The following is a 24,253-nucleotide window of genomic DNA, read 5'->3' on the forward strand; positions in this document are numbered from 1 at the left end:
GAACTGAAACTCTCATTATTTGCAGATTACATGATTTTATATATAGAAAACCCTAAAGAATCTGTTGGAAAACTATTAGAAATAATCAACAACTACAGCAAAGTCGCAGGGTACAAAATCAATCTACAAAAATCAGTTGCATTTCTGTATGCTAATGATGAACTAACAGAAAGAGAGCTCAAAAAGATAATACCATTTACAATTGCATCAAAAAGAATAAAATCTCTAGGAATAAATCTTACCAAGGAGGTAAAAGACCTATACAAGGAAAACTACAAGACATTATTGAAAGAAATCGATGATGACATAAAGAAATGGAAAGACATCCCATGCACATGGATTGGAAGAATAAACATAGTTAAAATGTCTATATTACCTAAAGCAATCTACAGATTCAATGCAATCCCAATCAGAATCCCAATGATATTCTTCACGGAAATAGAAAAAAGAGTACTAAAATTCATATGGGACAACAAAAGACCCCGAATAGCTAAAGCAATCATAAGAAAAAAGAACAAAGCTGGAGGCATCACAATCCCTGACTTCAAAACATACTACAAAGCAATAGTAATCAAAACAGCATGGTACTGGTATAAAAACAGACACACAGATCAATGGAGCACAATTGAAAGCCCAGAAATAAAACCACACATATATGGACAGCTAATTTTCGAGAAAGGAGCTAAGAACATACAATGGAGAAAGGAAAGTCTCTTCAATAAATGGTGTTGGGAAAACTGGACAGCCACATGCAAAAGAATGAAAGTGGACCATCTGCCATTGCCACTCACAAAGATTAACTCAAAATGGATCAATGACATGAAGGTGAGACCTGAAACTATAAAACTCATAGAAGAAAATATAGGCAACACGCTATTTGACATTGGTCATAAAGGAGTCTTCTTTTCGCATGCCATGCCTACGCAGACTAGGGAAACTAAAGAAAAATTAAGCAAGTGGGACTTTATCAGATTAAATAGCTTTTACAAGACAAATGAAACCAGAATCAAAATGAACAGACAACCCACCAGCTGGGAGAAAATATTTGCAAAACATATATCTGACAAGGGGTTAATCTCCATAATATATAAAGAACTCACACAACTGAACAACAAAAAAACAAACAACCCGATCAAAAAATGGGCACAGGAAATGGACACTTCTACAAAGAAAATATACAGATGGCCAATAGGCACATGAAAAGATGTTCAACATCACTAATCGTCAGGGAAATGCAAATCAAAACAACACTGAGATATCACCTCACGCCCGTTAGAATGGCTATAATCACCAAAACAAAAAACAGCAAATGTTGGAGAGGATGTGGAGAAACAGGAACCCTCATACACAGCTGGTGGGAATGCAAACTGGTGCAGCCTCTATGGGAAATGGTATGGAGAGTCCTCAAAGAATTAAAAATAGAAATACCAGCTATCCCACTACTGGGAATCTATCCAATGAACCTGAAATCAACAATCCAAAGAGGCTTATGCACCCCTATGTTCATTGCAGCATTATTCACTATAGCCAAGAAGTGGAAGCAAACCAAGTGTCCCTCGACTGATAATTGGATCAAGAAGATGCGGTATACATATACAATGGAATACTACTCAGCCATAAAAAAAAGACAAAATCGTCCCATTTGCAACAACATGGATGGGGCTGGAGGGTATTATGTTAAGTGAAATAAGCCAGAAAGAGAAAGACAAACACTGTATGATCTCACTCATATGTGGAATATAAACCAACACATGGACAGAGAAAACTGTATTGTGGTTACCAGAGGCAATGGGGGTAGGGGGAGGCCACAAGGGGTGAAGGGAGACATATGTATGGTGATGGACAAACAACAATGTACAACCCAAAATTTCACAGTTATAAACTATTAAAACATCAATAAAAAAAATTAATCCACACTGAGACCTGTCATAAGAATATTTCTAAAAGAAATATTCTTATGACAGGATAAACTTCACACAGAAAAGGTAAGTAAATATGAATAGAGGATACAGTTGCAGCCAATAGTGAAATTTAATTGGCCAAATTCTTTCTTCTTTAATTTTAATATGCATGTCATATATTCTCTGTGACTTAGGTAAAGTGTGACTTTCAATAGGTAAGTGGGGTGGGGTGGGGTGGGGTTGGGCAGGAGCAGGAACAGTGGAGAAGAGGGAGACATTTATGTGAGTAGAAATAGATTCATGCTTGCTTGCTACTGCCCACACAATTTCTCAGTTACATGGGCATAGGCTCCTTTAAGATCCCACGAAGATTCTGGGAAGGTGACAGTCTCATCTCCAGCTCTCTGTGGGGAGAGCTTCACTATTGGGTGGAATGCTTCGTCTTCTCTGCAGTTGGAAGAGGACTCCCACTTACTGCTCAGACCTAGAGAAACCTGAGACTCTAGAGCAGGCCTTCTCAATGGTGGCTGCTCACTTGAGAGCTTTTGAAAAATATGCTGAGCCCCACCCTAGAGATCATGGTTTAACTAGTGGGCAAGAGTCTGGGCATGCGTGTTTTCTCCAAAACACCCCAGATGATTCTAATATGCAGCTAGAAGTTTGAGAACCATTTCTAGCCTCTTCATTTCTCACTCCCTCAGTCAAGAGACCCTTGTATGACAGCTTGTTTGCCACCCACTCACTGCAAAAAATCTCCCTCACCACCCGATATCACCTGGATCTCAAATAGCCCGACTTTCCTAGGTGCTGCAGGAACCCACACCCATGGAAATGAGTGGTCAGAGAGAACCCACAGGTCATTTAAGGGGACTCTCATATGAAGCAGGGAGATGAAGCCAAACAGTCAGAACAGGTGACTTCTAAAGAGTCAGATTTAGTGGAAGAAAACAGAAGAAAACTTTAGAAAATGTCTTCTTTTTTTTTTTGGTGAGGAGGATCAGCCCAGAGCTAACATCCATGCCAATCCTCCTCTTTTTGCTGAGGAAGACTGGCCCTGGGCTAACATCCATGCCCATCTTCTTCTACTTTACATGGGACTCCGCCATAGCATGGCCTGACAAGTGGTGCATAGGTGCATGCCCAGGATCCAAACCTAGGCCACCAGTAGCAGAGCGCATGCGCCTAACGGCTACACCATGGAGCCAGCCCCATAAAATATGTCTTCTAAGGACAGAAATAATCAGGGGAAAAAGATTTAAAAAAAAAATTTCTGAATCAAAAACTGAGTAGGGAAATTGAAAACAGAATACAGATGAAACTGGATCGATAATCTAGAAGATCAAATAGAGGTACAATCTTACAAAAATACAAAAAAAGTGGAAATCAGATTGAAAAGAGATATGTAGTACAGTTTCAGGATACTCAGTATGTAAATATACACTTAATACATAAATCAGAAGAGAGAGAAACAGATGATGAGCAAATAATCAAAGAAATATGAAAACAAACCCCCTTATTTTGAAGACAGACTTGAATTTTCAGATCGAAAGGATTACCAGGTGCTAAATTTATGGTAAAATTACTTAATTCCAAAGGCAGAAAAAATCGGTTAATTACAAAGGAAAGGAAATCAAACGAGTTTCATCTGCATCTCTGAGGCTAGAAACCAGTCAGCCAATTTCAACTTTTGAACAGATCGGCAGTCCAGGAATCCTCCCTTTGGATGAATCGTTTATATATGAGAGGAAAAGAGAGACAAATTTTTGGACACGAAAGACTTTAGAATGTAATCTGCCTACATATTCTTTCAAGGAACTTCCCTGGAGAAATATTTCATCCAAATTAAAATTAAATGTGAATAAAATAAAGATCCAAACTGGGTATTTTTATTACACAAAAACATGTTTGACATTATCCCCTGGTGCCGGAATGAAAGCTCCGGACTTTGATCTCACAGTGGCTGTCCTATAAAAACATAAAACATTCCCAAGAATTATAGGGGAAGTAGCCCATACGAGATTTCCAGTTGGGAGGAGGCAGCTTTTAGAGCAACCCCCCTGCCTCCATCTGGGCTGTACCCTTCTCTTGGGTTTCTTCCTTTAGCATCCAGTGCCACTTCAGTGACCCACCCCAGGACGTGCAGCAGCCTTCCTGCAATTTCAGCCCATGCACTGCAAAATCAAGGCCTTCACCTATATTCCTTTTAACTACAACAGATATAATTTCACAGGCAAGTTTTCTAAATACAAGGCCATAAAAGAGGGGAGGGGAGGGGGATGAATAAAAACATATATATATATATATATATATATATATATATATAAGCAGCCCAAAACCCATACAACTTACAAAAAACAGATTTATGATTTTATGTCAGTGAATTAACCCACCAAATTTATAATTCCAAGTTCCATTCCTCATGTTCTATAAGAACTCAGTGCTAAGAACACAGTTTTTATTCCTAGGCTCTTAGCCCTCTCATTCCTTCTTAATCCTGTTGGGAGAAAATTCTCCAAGGGTCTCTTGTATTTCTGTACATCTTGTGATCAGAGGCACTGGCTGCCTTTGTTACTATCTTTTCAATGATGTTTGTATAGCAAACAGCTTTGGAAAACAGTGCCTTCCTCTGAGCAAGAGCAGGTATGTTATTGTCCACTGAGTTCCCTAAGCTCAGGATTCCATCCCTGGAATATAACCCTCTGTGTGTGCAGGTGTCATCTGGTCCTCTGCTTGTTGCCCTGTGGAACTGGGGCTCAGAGAACTGACAGAGGGTGCTAGTCCCACTGCTGTGAGCAATAAATTGTCCTTTGTCTCTGACCCAGGAGTCTCGTGTCTTCTGCCAGCATAGATGAAACTGTAGCAGGCTAACTTGTTAGCTTGTAAGTAAGGTCAAATCTCAGACCTTTCACAGTTCTTCACATCTATTTCTAGGGAAGAAGCTTGGGAATAGAATGGCAGAAACTTTCGCTCTCCTTGAAAACTAAGTGGTAAAAGTAACTGTGGCTCATTCCTCAGTGAGTGATAGAACACCCTTATCCAGGTACCTGAGAGCCTAAAAGGCATGTATTTATGTACCCATTTTATCTATCCTATGAGCCTATCTGCTTCTAGGTAGCAGGGTTTGTAATTTAGTTATACCTCAACTAAGTCCACAAAATTAATCCATATAATAAAAGTTAAAAAAAGAAAGAAAACATGACAACGGACTATGTAAACTAGAAAAGAAAATCATGATCAGTTGATCAGAGTTTGTGTATAATGAATCTTGTAAACTGAATATCTAGCACTTAGTTCCATTTATTTCTTATAAATCACGTTAAGTATGCATTTATTGAAGGATCAAAAGAAAAGCTATCTCCCAGTACTTCCACCAAACTTGGGCCTTCTTCTCATAAGTGCTCTGAATCTTTAAGAGCATTTTTCAAAGTTAGCATGTCTAACACCTGTTTTGTAAAAGAACTGTCTTTTACAAAACACCAGCTTAAAGCTGTGTCAGAGGTGAGTTTCTTCAATATTCAAAAAACTATTAAATGGTTTCTGAGCATAGACAAAGATGGAATAGTTCCAATTCTTTTTATAAACATAGCCTTGATCCTCAAGTCCGATCACAAGAATATAAAACCATTGCTGAATCTCACTTATAAAAAAAATTTTTTTTAACTAAAAATATGAGCTTCACTGTTTCATTGCCTATTGTCAACTCAAGAGCATATAACATAAAAGAGATTTATTTTTCTCCACTTTCACTCTGATCATTTTTGGTTATTAAAAGTCCGCCTAATTTAGTATTTTGGCCCCAGGTACCAGTTGAGGTTTGCCTTTCCCCCTTACAAGCCAGTCTAGGACACTGGAGGAGCTGAAATGGAAAAGAGGTATGGCCAGCAATTTGATTCTTCCATCCCCTACCTATGAGTGGGAGGTGCACGTGGTCTTCCTCCAGCACACCTCCTCCTCTTCCCTCTTCTAATCTCTTTTTCCTCTGGTATGGGAATAGTGATGTGCTAAAGCCAGTGTGGTGATGGATATTAACTAAACGTATTGTGGTAATAATTTTACAATATATACATATATCAAATCATTGGTTGTACACCTAAAACTAATACAATGTTATATGTCAAGTATATCTCAATTAAAAAAAAAAAAAGCTTTTCCTGCGTGCCCACTATGTAGTAAACACCATATTAGACATTTGGAGGGAGGGTAGGGTAGGAGACAGTGTTTGCCCCAAGGGAGGAGGACCCTCAGAAGTTCTATATTAGACATAGTGCTTGCCCTCAAGAAATTACAATCCTTACAATTGCAAGAAGTTAAAAAAAAAAAGAACCTAGCTCTTTAACAGGGCACATGTGAGATTTCCTCAGGGGGACTATTCCCCAACCAAGGAGAACCTCCTTCAGCTACGCCTCTTCAAATTCCCCCTCAGCTCCTATGCTCTCCAGGATATTCCACAACTACTTCTGCTAAGGATCCCTAGCCTGGCAGTTAGCAATCTGGGTGGAGTACCAGCAAAATGGCCCAAGCCTAGTTATCACCTGTGTCCATTTGGCCTCCCCAGAAACTCAAGCATCCTTGCCATGCCAAACAGCAGGATACAGCGTGCTTTACTTTCACCCGCTCACCTCACCCTCTCCAAATCTCTTTTCAGATAGCTAGACAAGGGGCAGATCAGCAAGTGTGCTAACAGATGTGCCACTGAGGAATGCGATGGCAGACCCCATCTTTTGTAGGCACCAGTCTTTACGAGCGATTCCTGAGCTTGGTGGAGAAAGCATCCCTGCCCCCTCCCACACTGAGAGGAGAGAGAAAAGCCACAGCAGACCCTCTGCAGTCAATGATACAATTCTGATATTTTTCTCCCCAACCCCCACTAGAGTTTTCTACTATTTGGGAGCATGGGGGAATGTATAACCACAAATATTAGTGGATCTTTGTAGGATACAGGGTATTGCTCCTTTTTACTCAGCTGTAGAGTAAGAAGTCACCTGGTCACCAATTCTAAGATAGCGGATAAGCGCCAATCAGTGACTTACTATATTAAGAAAATGGAATCCAACACTGTATTAGATAAATGTTACTCCACTATGACTAAGTGGAGTAAATTTCAGGAATAATAGAAAGTACCACTCATTGACTTCTTACTATGTCCCAGATATTTTGCTAAGCAATTTCTAAACTTTATTTTACAGAATTCCCCATGAAATAGATATTACCCTCATTTGGCATATGAGGGACTGAGATTCAGAGAAATTCAACATTCTGCAGAAGTTCACATAGAGTCAAGAATCAAAGTCAGGTCTGACTCCAAAGCCCCTGCTCTTTGGTTCACCATAAAGAAATCGTATCCGAACAGCTCTATATATTTTGCAAATGTATTTGAAAAAATACCTCAGTAAGACAAGGTTAAAAAATTATCTCCTTAACAAGACTATGTAGCCAACATCGTCCTTAGAGTGGAAACTTTGACACATTCCCATTTAAATTAGAAACAGAAGGATGCCCATTCTCGCTAGTATACTACACTCTTCTAGAAGTGCTTGCCAATGATATTAAATAAGAACATAAGATAAAAATTTACATGTTTTGAAAAAAACATATAAATTATGAAGATTAAATGATTGTTTACCGAGAAACCCAAAGAGAATAAACTGAAAATTCATTAGAAATTATAAGATTATAAGATAGTTCAATAAAAATTTACCAAAACAATTCATACAGTCAACAAATATTTATCACACATGTACTATGTGCCAGTCACTGTTCCAGGTACTGGGAATACAAGAGTGAGCAAAACAAAGACTCTGCTCTCAGTTTACATTGTAGGATAAGGTGGGGAGGTAGATAATAAACCAAATAAACAAATGAATATATAACACAAATCCACCAGTGATGAATGCTATGAAGAAAAATATAGTAAATTAAGGGAATTAAGACTGACAGGGAGTACTATTGTAGGATGGGAGGTGGGGGCAGAGAAGACCTCTCTGAAGAGGGAGGAGTGTGAGGGAGTATGCCTGTCAATACCTGGGGGGGAATATCACAGGAAGAGGGAAGAGCACGTGCCAAGGTCCCTAAGTGGGGCCTACATTCCTTTCCTCAAACCAAACAGCCAGAAGACTCACTCTGCTGCCACGTGGAGGTGAGGGGTGAAGGGGGTGCAGGGAGAGGCCTGGGGGAGTATTCGATGTAAGTTCCTCTGCTCAGAAACGTGAGAGCTGGGGGCAAGCTTCTGTGTTGCAGTGAGAATTTTGAATTTTATTTGAGTCTGATAGGAAACAATTGGAGGGAAATGATGATCATATTGTATTTTACAGGTGCCACCATGGTTGCGTTGAGAATAGACTGTTGGGGACAGGAGTGATAGCAGAGAGGACAGACAGAAGGAGGCTAGAGATGTATACAGGTAGCTCAAACGAGAGATGAAGGGGTCCTGGACTAGCGTGGAAGTAATGAGGAAAGAGGTGATTGGATTTAGAGTCTCTTTCTAAGATCCATTGAGATTTGCCGACAGATTGGGAACGGGTGGTGGGAAGAAGAGAAATCAAAGACGACTGCAGAGTTCTTGGTCTAAGCCTCTGGTTGAATGGAGGTGGGGAAGCCTGGGTGAGGAACAGATGGGGAAGGAGGTGGAAGCAAGAATTTGGTTTCGAATATAGGTTTGAGATGCCTATAATACATCTAACCCCAGAAGACAGGTAGCAGTTGGATATATCAATGTGGAGCTCAGGGAAGAGTTAGTGGTCTAGACTATAACTCTGGGGACATCAGGCTATAGATAATATTTAAAGATGTGGGACTGGGTGATATCAACTAAGGGTTGAGTGTCTGAGGACTGAGGACTGAGTCATGGGTTACTCCAGCATTTAGAGCTCAAAAATATCATGAATTATATAATACCATTAACTTTCTTACATACCACCAATAGTCAGTTAAAGCATTTAGTGGAGAAAAATTCCTGTTTACAATAAATAAATGCTGTGACCCTATCTGGTATACTATTCTTGTATCTGAACTGACCCTAACTGCCCATCCCACCACTTTGACTCAGGTCTGGCAACATCCCCAATATCTCATTTAATGATTTTCCAGCATATTTTTCTAAAAGGGTTAACCAGCTTGTGAACGATGGTTTCCTGGAGTGCCCTCAATCCTATGACAATAGCAGTTTCCTGTATCTCTCTACTTCAAGTGATTATCACTAATATTTTCAGCTCCTGCTTAATCAGTCCCAATCATTTACACTTTTTACTGTAATACTATTAATACAACATCTAAATCTATGTAACTGGGACTTCACCACATTTCTCCAAATTTATTTTTTAGATTAGTTTTGTAAATTTTCTAATTATTTTTATTTAGGTTAATTTTATTTCTTGCAGGTGTGTCTCCTTCAAAAACGAGCCTGAACCTAGAAAGAGTGATTTTGAAAAGTTAAATGTAAGACCACATTTTTTACCAACAAATATAAAAAATCAAGAAAGCGAGTCAATAGGTAATGCTTTATGTAACATATTTACTTTTCCTTTGGTTTATTAATAAGTTCTTTTATTATATACTTTATTATTCATTAATGTGTATCTTAAAAGTTTTTGATAACTTGATGTCTCTGTTGAAAGCATTTGAATGAAGTAGATGTGTTATAACTGCGGTGTCAAAGATTTCAGTGAACTATAAAGAAGAATTTCCTAAGAGGAAGAGATGTTAAATATCAGAATGGACAATTTATACAATTCACAAATTAAGAACGTATTTTTATGTTTATTTTTCTGGAAAGAAAATATCTGAGTTTCCTTTCAGCTCAACCCTAAGAGTTTCCTTGTTATTGTTTAAAAAAATCAATCAAGTATAGACATCTTGCTTAGTAGAAACTTACTTTACAAGATTAGAAACTTTAGGAATCTGTTAGCTGGGAACCAGCATTATAGGTCCTCAGAGAATTTGAGTGTTTTGTGTTGCCTTTGTGTTTCTTTCTCTGGCATTATCAAAAAACTGTTCAATTACATCATTCTCATCAACCTGCTTAACTGAGGCTCCTTGATTCCACATTGCCCCATATCGCCTCTTCTCTCTGTTATTCTTCATAATCTAACTTCTCAAAAGATTTGTTTACATACACTGTCTCTGCTTTCTCAACTTTTGGTTAAACTTCAAGCTACTCCAATCTGATTTCTGTCTCTCCATCATTCTGCCGAAGTTACACTGATCAAGAGCGCCAGTGAGCTCCATGTTGCTAAATCCAAAAGATACTTTTGTTTCCATTTTCTTCCACCTCTCAAAACTGGTTGATCAAGCCCCCTTTCTTAAAACTCTCCTCTTTGGGATTTTGGGACCCATATCTCCTGTTTTCCTGATATCTCCCTCCTTCTCAGTCTCTCTTCTTAATTTCTCTTCTCCACCCTTAAAATACTATATTTGCTCAGAGCTCAATCCTGAGCCTGCCTCTATTTCTACACTCTTTCTTTGGGTAATCTTATCCAAACTATGGTTTAAAATACCATAGCGGGGCCAGCCCAGTGGCGCAAGCGGTTAAGTGCACGCGATCTGCTGCTGCAGCCCAGGGTTTGCAGGTTCAGATCCCTGGCGCACACCGACGCACCGCTTGGCAAGCCATGCTGTGGCGGCATCCCGTATAAGTGGAGGAAGATGGGCACGGATGTTAGCCCAGGGCCAGTCTTCCTCAGCAAAAAGAGGAGGATTGGTAGATGTTAGCACAGGGCTGATCTTCCTCACACAAAAAAATAATAAAATAAAATAAAATACCATAGAGATGCTATTAAATCCTTCATTTATATCTCAATCCAGAATATCCTCTGAACATCAGAAGACTATACTAAGCTGCCTATTTGATAGCTCCACTTAAACTTCTCACAGACATCTTAAACTGAATGTCCAGAACTGGACTTATGATTCCCTATCCCAACCATCTGTCTCAAACTTTCTTTCCACTCCCCCATCCACAATATCCCTGCCTCGGTACATTGGGCTACTTTGCCAAGTGGCTCAAGCCTGAAACCTAGAAGCCATCCTTGATCTTCTCTTTCTCTCATTCCAGAAGTCCAGTCTATCAGCAAGTCCTTTCCCTTCTAACTCATCTTAAATTAATCTATTTTCACCATTTCTGCTGCCACCATTTTAATCCAAATAATCATCATCTGTTGTCTATACAGCTACGGGAGCTTGCCAACAAGCATTTCTCGTTTCATTCTTGCCCTCTTTCTAGTCAATTTCCTTCTTGTTAAACCATTTTAAATTATAAAATAACATACACAACAAAAAGTGAATATAGCATAAAAATGTACAGTATAATAACCAATTATAAAAAATACATACCTGTATAACCACAATGCAGGTCAAGAAGTAAAACATTGCCAACAACTCCTTGACTTTTTCCAAATCACTTCTCCCTCCCTTGTCCCTAGAGGTTACTACTATCCTGACTTCTGTGGTAATCACTTCCTTACTTTTCCTTAAATTTTTACCATCTGTTGTATGCATCTCTAAAGAATATAATTTAGTTTGCCCATTTTTTGACTTTATATAAGTGTAGTCGTCCTGTGTGTGTTCATTTGTATTTTGCTTTTTTCTTAGCATTGTTTGTAACGTTCACTCATAATATGTGGAGGTGTAGTTCTTTCATTTTCATTGCTGTAAGGTATTTCATTGCATGAATATATCACAATTTATCCATTCTATTGTGGAAATTTTGGGTTTTCAATTTTTCAGCCATGACAATGCCAGAGTCAGCTTTCTTGTTTATGCATCCTGCTGCATATGTGTAAAAGTTTCTTGAGAGTGTATATCCAGGATTTATATTACTAAAAGTATACTTATCTTTAACTAGAATAGATAATGGCAAACTTTCCAAAGTGTTTGTACCAATTTACACTCCCATCAGATTTGTGAGAGTTCTGCTTTCTTGCTAACACTTGGAATTGCCAATTTTTAATTTTAGCAATCTACTGAGTATGTAAAAGTATATTGTTATGGTTTAATTTTGCATTTCTGTAATTACTAGTGAGTTTGAGAACTTTTTCATAAGACTGTTGACCAATTGAATTTACACTTTGGGAGGTCATCCAAGTTTTAGCTCATTTTAAAATTAGATTTTTGTCCTTTTCTCATTTGATTTCTTTATATATTCTGGTTATTAGTTCTTTGTTGGTTTTATGTGTTGTATCTTCTCCTTTTCTGTGGATTTTCTTTTCACTCTCTTTATGGTGTCTTTTTGATGAACAGAAATTCTTTCACTTTAATAAAGTCAAATAAACCAAATCTTTCACCCATTTGATTAGTACTTTTTGTACCATATCTAAGAAATCTTTCCCTACTATGTGGTCATGAAGATCTTCTCCTATTTATTTTGCAGAATATTTTAGTTCTTCTTTTTACATTTAGGTTTAAAATCTACCTGGAATTAAATTTTGAGTGAGATAATGGTCCAACCTAATTTTTTTCATGTGTCTATCCAGCTATCTCAGCATGATAGTAATGCCCTGGACTTGTTGTTCTGGGGTTCTTATTCTGTTTCATTATATTCTTTGTCTATTTCTCCATCAATACCACACAACATTAATTTCTGCAGCTTAAAATAACCCTTGATATCTGATAGAGTAAGTCATACAACCTTGTTCTTCATGAGTATCATGGCTCTTTTCTATTTTCCATTATGATTTCTTCTTTGACTCATTGGCTATTTAGAAGTATATGACTTAATTCAAAGTATATGAGGCTTTTCTAATTATCTTTTGGTTATTGCTTTTTAGCTCAATTAAATTCTGGTTTGGGGATACACTCTATATGATTTCAGTCCTATGTGATTAGTTAACACTTGCATTATCACCCGGTATATGGTCAATTGTTGTAAATGCCCTGTATGTGCTTGAAAATAATGTATATTAATGCAGTTGTTGGGTGCAGTGTTCTATATATTTCTTTTAAGTCAAATTTGTTCATTATGTTTTTCAACTCTTCTCTATCCTCACCGATTTTTCTGCTTGCTTGTTCTGTCAATTCCTGAAAAAATTTGGACATTTATTTTTCTTTGTAGTGTTGTCAAATATTGCTTTATGGATTTTTAATATAGTTTAGGCCATGTTATTAATTACATAAAAATTTAGAATTATTCTATATTTCTAGTAAATTGAACCATTTTTTCGTTATGAAGTAATTGTCTTGTAGCCAATGTTACTATAGTTATCCTCACTTTATTTTAGTTAACACTTTCATAGTGTATCTTTTTCCACCATTTTATTACCACCTTTCTGTAACGTTATGATCTAGATTTATATCTTATAATCATCACATTGTTAGATTTTTAAATCTACTCTGATAATCTTTGTCTTTGAAATGGAGCATTTAGTCCATTTATATTTAATGTAATTACTGGTATCTTTGGATTTAAACCTGCCATTTTATTTTGTTCTTTCTATTTGTCCTGTTGATTTTATGCTACTTTTGCTGTCTTCTCATGTCTTCTTTAGGACCAAGTTTTTAAAATTTCACTTTTCCCCTTTACAAATTTGGATGTTATGTACTTTGTTTCTTTAAAAGATTACCCTAGAAATTACAATATGCATCCTTTCAAAATTTAATATTACCCTCCTTCCGGACAATAAAAGGATCTTAGAACACTTTAATTATTATTTTACTGCCATACTGAGTTTTATATTGTTACTAAAGTCCAAAGTCTCATCTAAATTTCATCTAAATCAGATATGGGTGAGACTCAAGGTATGGTTTATCCTGAGGCAAAATTCCTCTCCAGCTGTGAACCTGTGAAACCAAACCAATTATGTGCCTCCAAAATACAAAAAGGAGACAGGCACAGGATAGACATTCCCATTCCAAAAGGGGAAAATAGGAAAGAAGGAAGGAGTGATGGGTTGCAAGCAAGTCTAAAACCTAGTAAGGCAAACTTCATGAGATCTTAATGCTTGAGAATAATCCTCTTTGCCTTGACACTCTGCCTTCCTATCCACTTGGGCAGTGGTCATGCCCCCACAGTTCTTCCAGGTGGGGGTCTCACTTTCCCCTTCAGGACTCTGCTAGGCAGGGATCCTATCCCCAGGGCTCTGACTGGTAGAGGTCGTGCCCCCAAGGCTCCAGGCTGCCCCATCCATAAGGCTTTGGGTGGAGGTTGTTTGGCCTGTTGAAACTGAGGTAATGCCTTCCACTTCTGAAACTGAGGCAGCCCTGATGATCTCTGAATTGCCTTCACAGTCATTCTTCCCTTGTCTTGAAAAATAGCACATGTTTGCAGCAAATAGCTCTATGATCCCATTCTGTAAATTCCAAGAAGTCCAAGAGCCTTCCTTCATTTTCTCCCATCTCCATCCTCTTCTGTTCAAACTGGCAGTTTGAACCCCAGTCTCTGCTGGGGCGTCTGATTAGATCCCTGGTTCACATCTGTACCAATCTTCTTATCAAATGGCCAATCCACCACACTCTTAGCGTTCTCATTTGAACATGCTTTCTCACATTCTGTAATATAGACAGTCTGAGAATTTTTCAAATCTTAAGTTCTGGTTCCTTTTTGCTTAACAATTCTGGCTCCAATTCATTTCTTAGTTCTCACATTTTACTACTGGCTGTCAGAAGGAACCAAGCTGCTCCTTCAATACTGCTTAGAAATCTCAGTGAAATATCCAATTTCATCTCTAGAAAGTTCTACTTCCACAAAAGACTAGAACACAATTCAGCCAAGTTCTTTGCCCCATTAATGTCATCATGGGGGCTCCACCCCCAGGACCTCATCTAAACCTAATTACCTCCCAAAGGCCCCACCTCCAAATACCATCACATTGAGGATTAGGATATGAATTTTGGGGATGGGGGTGGGACAGAAACCTCCAGTTTACAGCAACTACTCTATCTAAATTATACCTCCTTCTATTGTTCTCCCTCACCAAAATCTATTTATTTCTGTCACAGCATGTATCTCAATTTATAATTATTCACTCCTTTGTTTCTTTATTTATTTTATGCATTACCCACAAAAACATATGCATTATTGGGCAGGAATCACAATTCCAGAGTCTAATACCAGTGCCTAGCATATAGTAGGTTATCAATAAATAACGGTTGATTGAATGAACACAAGACACCTTATTAAGTTCGTTACATCTATAATCTCATTTAATCCTTACAGCATCCCTATCAGATAAGTACTATTATTTTCACTTAACAGATGAGGAAATTTAGCCTCAGAGAGGGTAAATAACTTTCCTAAGGCTGCATAAGTCAAACGGAAAAAGTAGGTTTTGGTCTCAAGCTATCTAAATCCAAAGTCCGTATGCTTGACCCTACCCTATACTTACCTTAAGAAAATCCATTAAATGATAATCCAGATTAATAAAGCTTAAAATTGGAGATGCAAGGATTCAGGTTAGGAGAATATTTCTCTTTTCAAAGGAATAAATGAAAAGATTTCTTTGATTATCAAATATGATTCTATTTTATTTATTTATTTATTTTTTTTCCCCAAAGCCCCCCAGTAGATAGTTGTACGTCATAGTTGCACATTCTTCCAGTTGCTGTATGTGGGACGCAGCCTCAGCATGGCCGGAGAAGCGGTGCGCCAGTGCACGCTCGGATCCGAACCCGGGCCGCCAGCAGCGGAGCGCACTCACCCAACCGCCAAGCCACGGGGCCGGCCCGATTCTATTTTATTTAGAAATCCATTTTTCCCGAGAAGATACACCTTTATTGTATAATAGTAAATAATCAAAATTTATACCTATTAATAGACATTCATTTAAAAAAAGTTTTTTTATTAAGGTAGAAATTCACTTTTGTGTGTGTGTGTGAAGAAGATTAGCCTTGAGCTAACATCTGTGGCCAATCCTCCTCTTTTTTGCTGAGGAAGATTGGCCCTGGGCTAACATTTGTGCCCATCCTCCTCTACTTTATATGGGATGCCACCACATCATGGCTTGACAAGCAGTGCATGGGTCCACGCCAGGGATCTCAACCTGTGAACCCTGGGCCGCTAAAGCGGAGCATGTGAACTTAACCACCATGCCACCAGGCCAGCCCCGAAATTCACTTTTAAAGGAAATTATTCTAGATTTAGAGTTATTCTATATTTATCTCTAAAAATGTAAAAGGAAATGTGTATGTAAAAAAAGCAAATAAGATCATCAAACAATATTTCTAAAAAGTTCACTACGAAATGAGAAAACGGTTTATTGAGTTCAATTAGAAGTAGCCTAATAGTACGGAAATATCATTTATGTTTGGATTTGTTTCTTTAGAGCCAGTAGAAGAAAATCTAAAATCAAGATCTATTACATCTTTTCATTATCTTAAGGATACAGCTAAGGTAAGTTTAATTTGTATGCTTATAATTACTTAGTAGAAACTCAAATTAGCTCTAATAATTTTATATATGCTTCTACAAATCCCAAATTCAAATGGATTTTAGGATTCAGAAAGCATTAAAGTAATTTCATCTCTAACGTTATATAAGACTTTATATATGGGAATAATATAAAAAATAATATATTATTTGTTGGACAGTCTATATAGTAAAAATTATTTGTTGAATATGATAAGGACTAGCAGTTATCATAAAGTCAGTTAAGACAGGGCATCATAAAAAATTATATATGCATAACTTAAATACTTTATTTTAATTAAAAATATGAAAATATACGTCCATTTGTTAATCTTTTGATGTGTAGCCAAGACCAGTTTTTGAGCATGCTATAGTTATTTAAATTATATAATTACAATAACCACCAAAACAGGTTTGGGATTAAGACTATTGACTTTTGATAACCACTTGAGCAGAGGTCCATGGGCATACTGAAAAGTAGCTGAGTGGGCTTGAGTATTGAGCATGCCTGGGATATCATTCAGTTGATTTTATCTGGGAGTCTGGAGGGAGAAATTAATCCAGAGAATCGGGAAAGGAAAGTTTTTTGTTTTGTGTGTGTGAGGAGATCAGCCCTGTGCTAACACCTGCCAATCCTCCTCTTTTTTTTGCTGAGGAAGACTGGCCCTGGGCTAACATCCATGCCATTCTTCCTCCACTTTATATGGGAGGCCGCCACAGCATGGTTTGCCAAGCAGTGCTTCGGTGCACGCCTGGGATCCGAACCAGCGAACCCCGGGCCGCCGCAGCGGAGCGCGCACACCTAACCGCTTCCGCCACCCGGTTGGCCAGGAAAGTTATTTTAAGAGAGTCTTTTAGTTATTAATTAATTTATTATTAACCCTGATTATTGCTAATATGGAGAATAAAAAGTGAAGAAATACATACTTTGGACCATAATTAATAAGATGTTTTGATTTTTGTTGCATATTCCTGCCTTTTATAATTTTAAAAAATATTGACAGGATCCACAGTCCAGGTTATTAGTTTATCCTCATCCACATGGTTTATTTAGGTTCATGTTTAATAAATCTCCCAAGAAATACATATTGTAACATCACAATAAGTTTACTCATCATAATAAATTTACTAGCATTTTACATAAAACATATAACATTTAAATTTTTAAAAACAAATTAAAATATGCCTATGACTTTAGAAATCAAATAATACACAAAAGCTAATAAGAACAGGAAGTCCTTCCATCCCATATTTCCTGTTCTAATTTCCTCTTTTCAGAGGCAACCATGTTTAACCTTTTTGAGTTTCAGTTCTTCTTATAATTAACTCCGTAATTCTAAAGAATGAGCTTCTGCTGCTGTTTTATTTTTTAATTTATCCACTTTAAACATTATCTACTGAATTATTAATAAAAAAAGATTTGAATTAGCTTATTTACACTGCTCTACATCTCACCTATCCCCCTCTTCCTTCTTCTGAATCTTTTGAAAGTTACTTTTTGCTCCTATTGTTAACTTTTGTATCTTGAAATAATATATCTACATATGTTTTTCTTTTCTATCAACTTTCATCACTAACTCCTGATTCCCCTTTATATAAGATGAAGATCTTAGCAGTCTTATCCTTTCCTCCAACTCTCCTCTACACCTTCTTCCCTAGGTCAAGTATATCTTTACTTTTACATTTTTGAGGTCAATGATTATATTCAGCTTTGAAACTCTGATTAAGCTGTTATGTTTTGTCTATAGGTTAATTCTAAAACTCCAAATGCTATAAACAACATTTGTGTTATTATGACATTGTAAATAATCATTCATTGTAGAACAAAGTAATATGTGAGGATTACGTTTCTTCTCAATGGGTATAATGTAAAAACAACAGGCTCTCTTTTCTTATTCTCCCTCAGTTACTCAAAAATAATGCCATATTTTAGTTTCCCTCACATTTAGACCTTGACTGTCTTATAAACTTTTGTGTTTTTTTTCTGGAGTTTCTAGTTGCCTTTCTTTTTTCTTGTGGAGAATAAGAGCAAACATCCATATAGTAATTATATGTGCCAAGCACTGTTCAAATATATATATATACATATATATAATTTACATCCTCAACAACCCAGTGAAGTAAGTACTATTATTACTCATATTTTATAGGTCAGAAAAAACAGGTACAAAGAAGATAAGCAACTTGGCTGAGATCAAATTATAAGTGACAGAACCAGGAAGAACCCAGCAGTCTGATTCACCCTCTTTACCTCTAAGATATGCAGCCTCCCAAAAAGAAACATACAACTTTCTTACTGTATGTGAATATGGTCAAGCTTCCTTACTCTTTCTCTCTATGGAGTGTAATCCATTCCAGTCTTCTTGGAGAAATTGTTCATGGAGCCCAGAGACTTCTTGTTGTAAATTTGATCCATTGCTTTTAAGCCTGCTCTGCAGTTGTTACTGTGTCATTCCACGCCTGGTTTAGTAGCCAGATTCTAGTATCCTATGTCTTCTTATTTCTTCTTGGATTTCATCTTTATTTTCCTAGAATATGTCTTCAAGAAACTTCCCTAGAAATTGTATGTGGATGTCTGGGAATGTATTTATTTTTCCCATACACTTGATTGATAATTTGGATGAGTAGAATTATAGGTTAAAAATCATATTTTCTCTAAACTTTGAAAAGATTGTTCCACTGTCCTATGCCATTGAATGTTGCTAATGAGAAGTTCTCAGTCTTTTGTAAATGACCTTACTTTTTTATCTGGAAACTTTTAGGATCTTCTCTTTATCAATGTTGTTTTAAAGTATCTTGAGGATATGCCTAAGTGTGGTAATTTTACTTCAATTTATTCTGTTCAGTGCTCAATGGACTCTACCCTAAAGCCAGATATCTTTCTTTAGGTCTAAAAATGTCGTTCTGTTATTTCTTTTCTAATTTCCTTTCCACTATTTTCTCTGTCCTCTAATGGCCAGATATCAGACTTCTTAGATTGATTCTCTATATTTGTTTTCTCTATTTTTGTCTTTTTGAGATTTTGCTCTTTATGATGGGAAATTTCCTTAACATTTTCTCCTGGTCTTTTTACTGCATTTTTATTCAGTAATCATATTTTAAATTTCCAATATTTCTTTCTTCTTCTTGGTAGTTGTTTTTCTCTTTCTATGGAATCCTGTTACATTTGTTCTCAAATTTTTCTGAGGATATTAGAGTTTATTTTCTTACGTTATTTTCTGTTTCTTGAATTATCTGTTTCCTCTGGTATCAGTGTTCCTTTTGTTTATCATGATATGTATCTTTAAAGTTGCTGATTTTTATCATATCTTTTCAGACTTTGCTGTCAAGACTAAGCTAGCTTATAAAAAGTACTGAAAAGTTGTTGTTTACTTTTTAATTTAATTGATATTATATTGTATGAGAATTATTTGTTGCATAAAAGTTTGAAAGAACTTATCCATATGTCTATTTGGGCCTGGTTATTCTTTTAAAGGTAGTTATTTGAAACTTCTTTACATTTCTTCTAAGAATTACCAGTATGCTCAAATTTTCTACTACTTCTCAAGTCAATTTTGGTAATTCTTCTTTATGTTAAAGTTTCTCTGTTTGACTTTCAAGACATCCATAGTCTATGCTGCTCACGGTTCTTCTTCTTAGCTATTTAAGATGGTCTTTTATACTCAATAAATGATAAATGCCCCCCTGCTGTAAATATGCTGTTTTCTTGACTATCTCCTGAATACTCTAGGTTTATGTTCTTGGCCTTTCCTGAAACGCCCTCATCTCCAAATCCTAGCATTAAGTTCTTCCGCATTGATGAAATCTTTCCTGTCTCTTCCAGCCCTCGTTGATATCCCTCTCTTCTAAGCTCCTCCTGATTTATAGATTAGCTTGGTTCTTAGTGATATTACTCCACTACATTATTTACTAATGTTTCGTGTATGCTAATCATATCTATCCAATAAGAATGTGAGCTCTTTATGGCCTAGATTTTTGTCATATGCTTTACTTTTATCTCAGATTAATCAGAACTAAATATATTCTATGCCTAGTGTAAAAAACATTGCAGGTGTTAAACAAATATTTGTTTGGTTTGTTGATGGAGAATCATAAGTTATGCAGTTTATACTTACATCTGCATATATATTTTTTGGATATTTAGATATTTGTATTTAAGCAAAAATATACGGAGCCAATGTGAGACCCTAACCTAGGAGAAGCTCAATCATTTTTTTCAAGTTTCTCTCCCTTTACTCAGAACTATTCTGCTGTACCTCCTCTATGTATGAGACAGTCAAGTTTCTGTTTAAACTGAGAAGGCTTTTTTCCTCAGTATTTGAAGTTTAGACTTTCCTTGCATGGAGAAATAAATCTTATATGAATATAAAGTCTAAGTTTTAAAGACAAAGGAAATAAAAGTTGGTAAGCAGTGTGAGCATAGGCAAATTTTTAAATTTCTGTTGATTTGTTTCCTCATCCATAAGGTGGTAATAACACCCATCTCATAGGGGTTTTTCGAGAATTAAATAAACATTATATTTGAAAGTATTTAAAGAACTAGACATCTGTTAGTTATCATACTACACATTCCAAATGTGAATAATTCAGTATAAATTTTTTATCAATATACACACGGAAAGAAATAATTTCTAAGATAGTTTTCCATTTTTCCTGATGTTTAGGTGGAAAATGCTAAGCCCTTGCATGATCTATATTCACAGCGTAGAAAAACATGTGGAAGAACATTGGGTTCTACAGTCTTTTCTCCTGTACCCAGCATTCAATCTAATGTTTATAAGAAGGAAAAAGACTCTACTTTATCTACAGGTATACATATTGTCTGTTTATATTGAAATAACTGAAAATTACCCACATCTAACTTTAAGATATAAGCATTAAGAAAATCTTTAACCAAGGAACATCACTATCTGATTATATTACCATATTATTTCACTACTTAATAACATCTGAAGACTCTATCACAAAAATGGTAAAGTTCAGATTCCTTAGTATGGTATATAACATCTTTCCAACCTTCTATTTTTTCTGTCTCTTTTTCCGTACTGATTCTAGTCACAATGAACAGTCTGTTCCAAGTACTGTGTGATTTGATCCATTCTGTTCTCTATGCTCAGAACAAACTTCTCCGCCTCATAGATTCCTATTCATCGTTGATAGTTGGGGCACTTTTAGCTGCAATTAAGAGAAAATCTGACTACATGTGTCTTAAACAATAAAGATATTTATAATCTCAAATAACAAGTCCATTAGTAAGGCAGTTCCAGGGTTGGTTAATTCAGGGGTTTAATGATGCCATCAAAATCAGGTTCCTCCATGTTTTCTCAACTTTCCTTAACTGTCTTAGCAAGTAGCTTGTTCTCCTAGCCTTGCTGTACAATATCGTGTCTACTATTCAAGATAACTTGGGTTAATAACATCCGCTGTAAACGAGAAAATCTCTTTGGTCCCTTTGTAAGAATGAGGACAATGTTCCCCAAAGCCCTCCAGCAGAACTCCCATCTGTCTCCTTGGCTAGAATAGCTTCATGCGCCCATATCTAAACCAGTAAATCATTATTGGCTTAGATTAGTTTTCCCAACTTTTAAAATGACCCACAGTAAGAAATACTTTTTATATCTTGATCTAATATATATGTATGGAGTAGAAGATTCAGATTCATGAAACCCTAATTATTTGTCTTTCCCTCTGTTAGTTGAATTTGATTGCAGTATTTTAGTGTTTTGTACAGTTGTTACTAAGGATCCATGTTATGCACTCCATTCTATTCTATTCTATTCTAGTATTTCATTTTTTAAAATGCTGGTCAGGATTAAAATTGATTTAGTGTCTAAATTCATGTGTTGTGACTCACGTTTTGAAACGCACAAGCTTAGATCATTCAAGATTCACTCCCTTGAGTTAGGAAGAAGCCCAGATTCCCTTGAAGGACATGGTTGCTTGGAGGAAAATGAATAAGATAGCAAAAAAAGGGATAAAAGGACTGTTAAGTAGGCAACCCTCTGTTTACCACACTGTCTTTTAAGATTCCACTCAGATATTGTATCTTCTCTGAAGTGTTCCCTTATAGCAGTGGCAGGCTGTTCTACTCTTTTGGCGAAGCAAATTTCCTTTTATAAAATTTCTTGATTCTCTCTACAGAAGAGGCATTATTGTTCTTTTATCAAAGTCCCAAATTTAGACTTCTAGAAAAGGTGAGAACATAGAAACAAGTTTATCTTGGCCAAAATGAGTAACAAAAGGAAGAAAAATTCATTAAATTGAAACTAGGACGTTTATCCCAAACTCAAAAAAATCTGCTGCATATTACAATATGAAGTAGTTTGAAAGATGATTCTAGAAGTTGATGTATAATTCCATTTCCTGGAAGAACAGAAGAATATTGAAAGAGCCAGTAGAAGATATTCTGAAAATACTCCTGTTAACCATCACCCCCCCCCCAACACACACACACACACTTAAAGAGAAGGAGTTATCAACGATGGGTCACAGAGAGATGGGAAATCCTCCCCCTTGGATTGCAAGTCAACAGCATTCCAAGTGTGTGTTAGCAGTGTTTTGAGAGAAACCTAATGACCATACCTAGTCATTTCTTTCCCTGGCTCCCTAGTATTGCTTCAGATGGACTCAGGGGAAACCTCCTAACTCAGAGGAGCAAGGTCTTACAGGGAAGGTTGACAACAGAAGAGACAAGGTGCAATTTCCTAGGAACCATCTTTGCAAGTATGAATAACAGCCACAAAGATAACCGTGTAAAGAAAAAAACATATGACCCATCAAACAGCCCAAAGAGCCATAAGCCCTTTCTTTGACTAAATACATTCCCAAACTGAATTGCTTACCCCAAGAGAGAGGGAGAAAACTGGAACCCAAGCGGCACCTCACACATAAACGGACAGAGCATCCACTACCACGTTAGAATCATGAAGAGGTCTCACAAACATACAGTGCACAGAAACACATTTCCCTATGATTGTTCAGGGCTCCAGCTCCCTCACCAGCCTGCTCAGGCAGGTAAGGTAACAACATCTGCATTACAGGTTAATTTCTAAGGGGAGAATTTAACAGTACCCACGTAAACAGGAGAGCATCCATAGAAAATTCACCCCTGTTATTTTTGGACTAATATCAAGCCGAGATTTAAGTGTCCTGATTCAAAGGTGAGTAGGTAGAAAAACAAAAGCAAAACATGAGACCTATCAAAGATTCTGTAGCAAAAAAAAGGAAATAATTTAAAAGATAGCTGATGGTCATGTTTTGACAGAATTTGTACCCCATAAAACAGGAGAAAATTTAGACAATAATCATTTTATGTGCTCAAGAAATTAAAGAAAATAAGGATTCTATGAAATAAGATTTGAAAATATAAAAGGTAATTGTCAAGGATGAAATGGTGCTATCAGAGCTAAAAACATTTTTAAGGAAACAGGAAATGCTAATGCAGAACTTAAAGTTATGTTAAAAGTAGTGAAGAGTGGAATAAATATTGGAGTAAACCAAATCAAAGATCTGCAGAGCGGGTTTAGGAAAGTCACGTAGAAGGCAATGTAAAGGCACAAAAATATGACTAGATTAGACAAGACAGTATATTGAGGGAAGAAAACAGATATCCAACACCAAGATAGCCAGTGTGTTTGAAGGAGAGAACAGAACAAATTGAATGAACTGACTCAAAGGGGGCATGGGAAAACTATCTTGGGATAATGGAAATACTCAACATCTTGGTGAGTATCATGGTGATGCTTACATGAATATATATATTGTCAAAATTCATCCAACTGTACATTTAAAATGAGTGCATTTATTGTATGTAAATTGTACATTAGTAAAGTAAGTTAAAAAGAAAACAAAAGACTAACAATACGAAAGTCTAAAACAACAAAAATGTAATAAATTAAAATAATCTATTGTATATAAAATAATCTACAGAAAATAATTTAATTAGTAATCTAAAGTAATGAGAAAATGGCTTGTATAAATGCAGAAAATATTAATAATATTTCATTTAAAATACAAACTA

General features: G+C 36.5%; 1 protein-coding gene across 1 annotated transcript in view; it reads left to right on the forward strand.

Moving 5' to 3' along the window:
• The window catches only part of C2H1orf141 (chromosome 2 C1orf141 homolog), a 46,272-nt gene that overhangs the window by 14,117 nt on the left and 7,902 nt on the right, over positions 1-24,253 (forward strand). Inside the window, 3 exon segments of the mRNA XM_087449235.1 lie at positions 9,278-9,390; positions 16,151-16,218; positions 20,898-21,042. Of these exon segments, the coding sequence (XP_087305361.1) occupies positions 9,278-9,390; positions 16,151-16,218; positions 20,898-21,042 (326 nt within the window).

The sequence above is a fragment of the Ceratotherium simum genome, chromosome 2 (genome assembly GCF_057802395.1).
Source record: "Ceratotherium simum simum isolate JZ-2026a chromosome 2, ASM5780239v1, whole genome shotgun sequence".
NCBI lineage: Eukaryota > Metazoa > Chordata > Mammalia > Perissodactyla > Rhinocerotidae > Ceratotherium > Ceratotherium simum.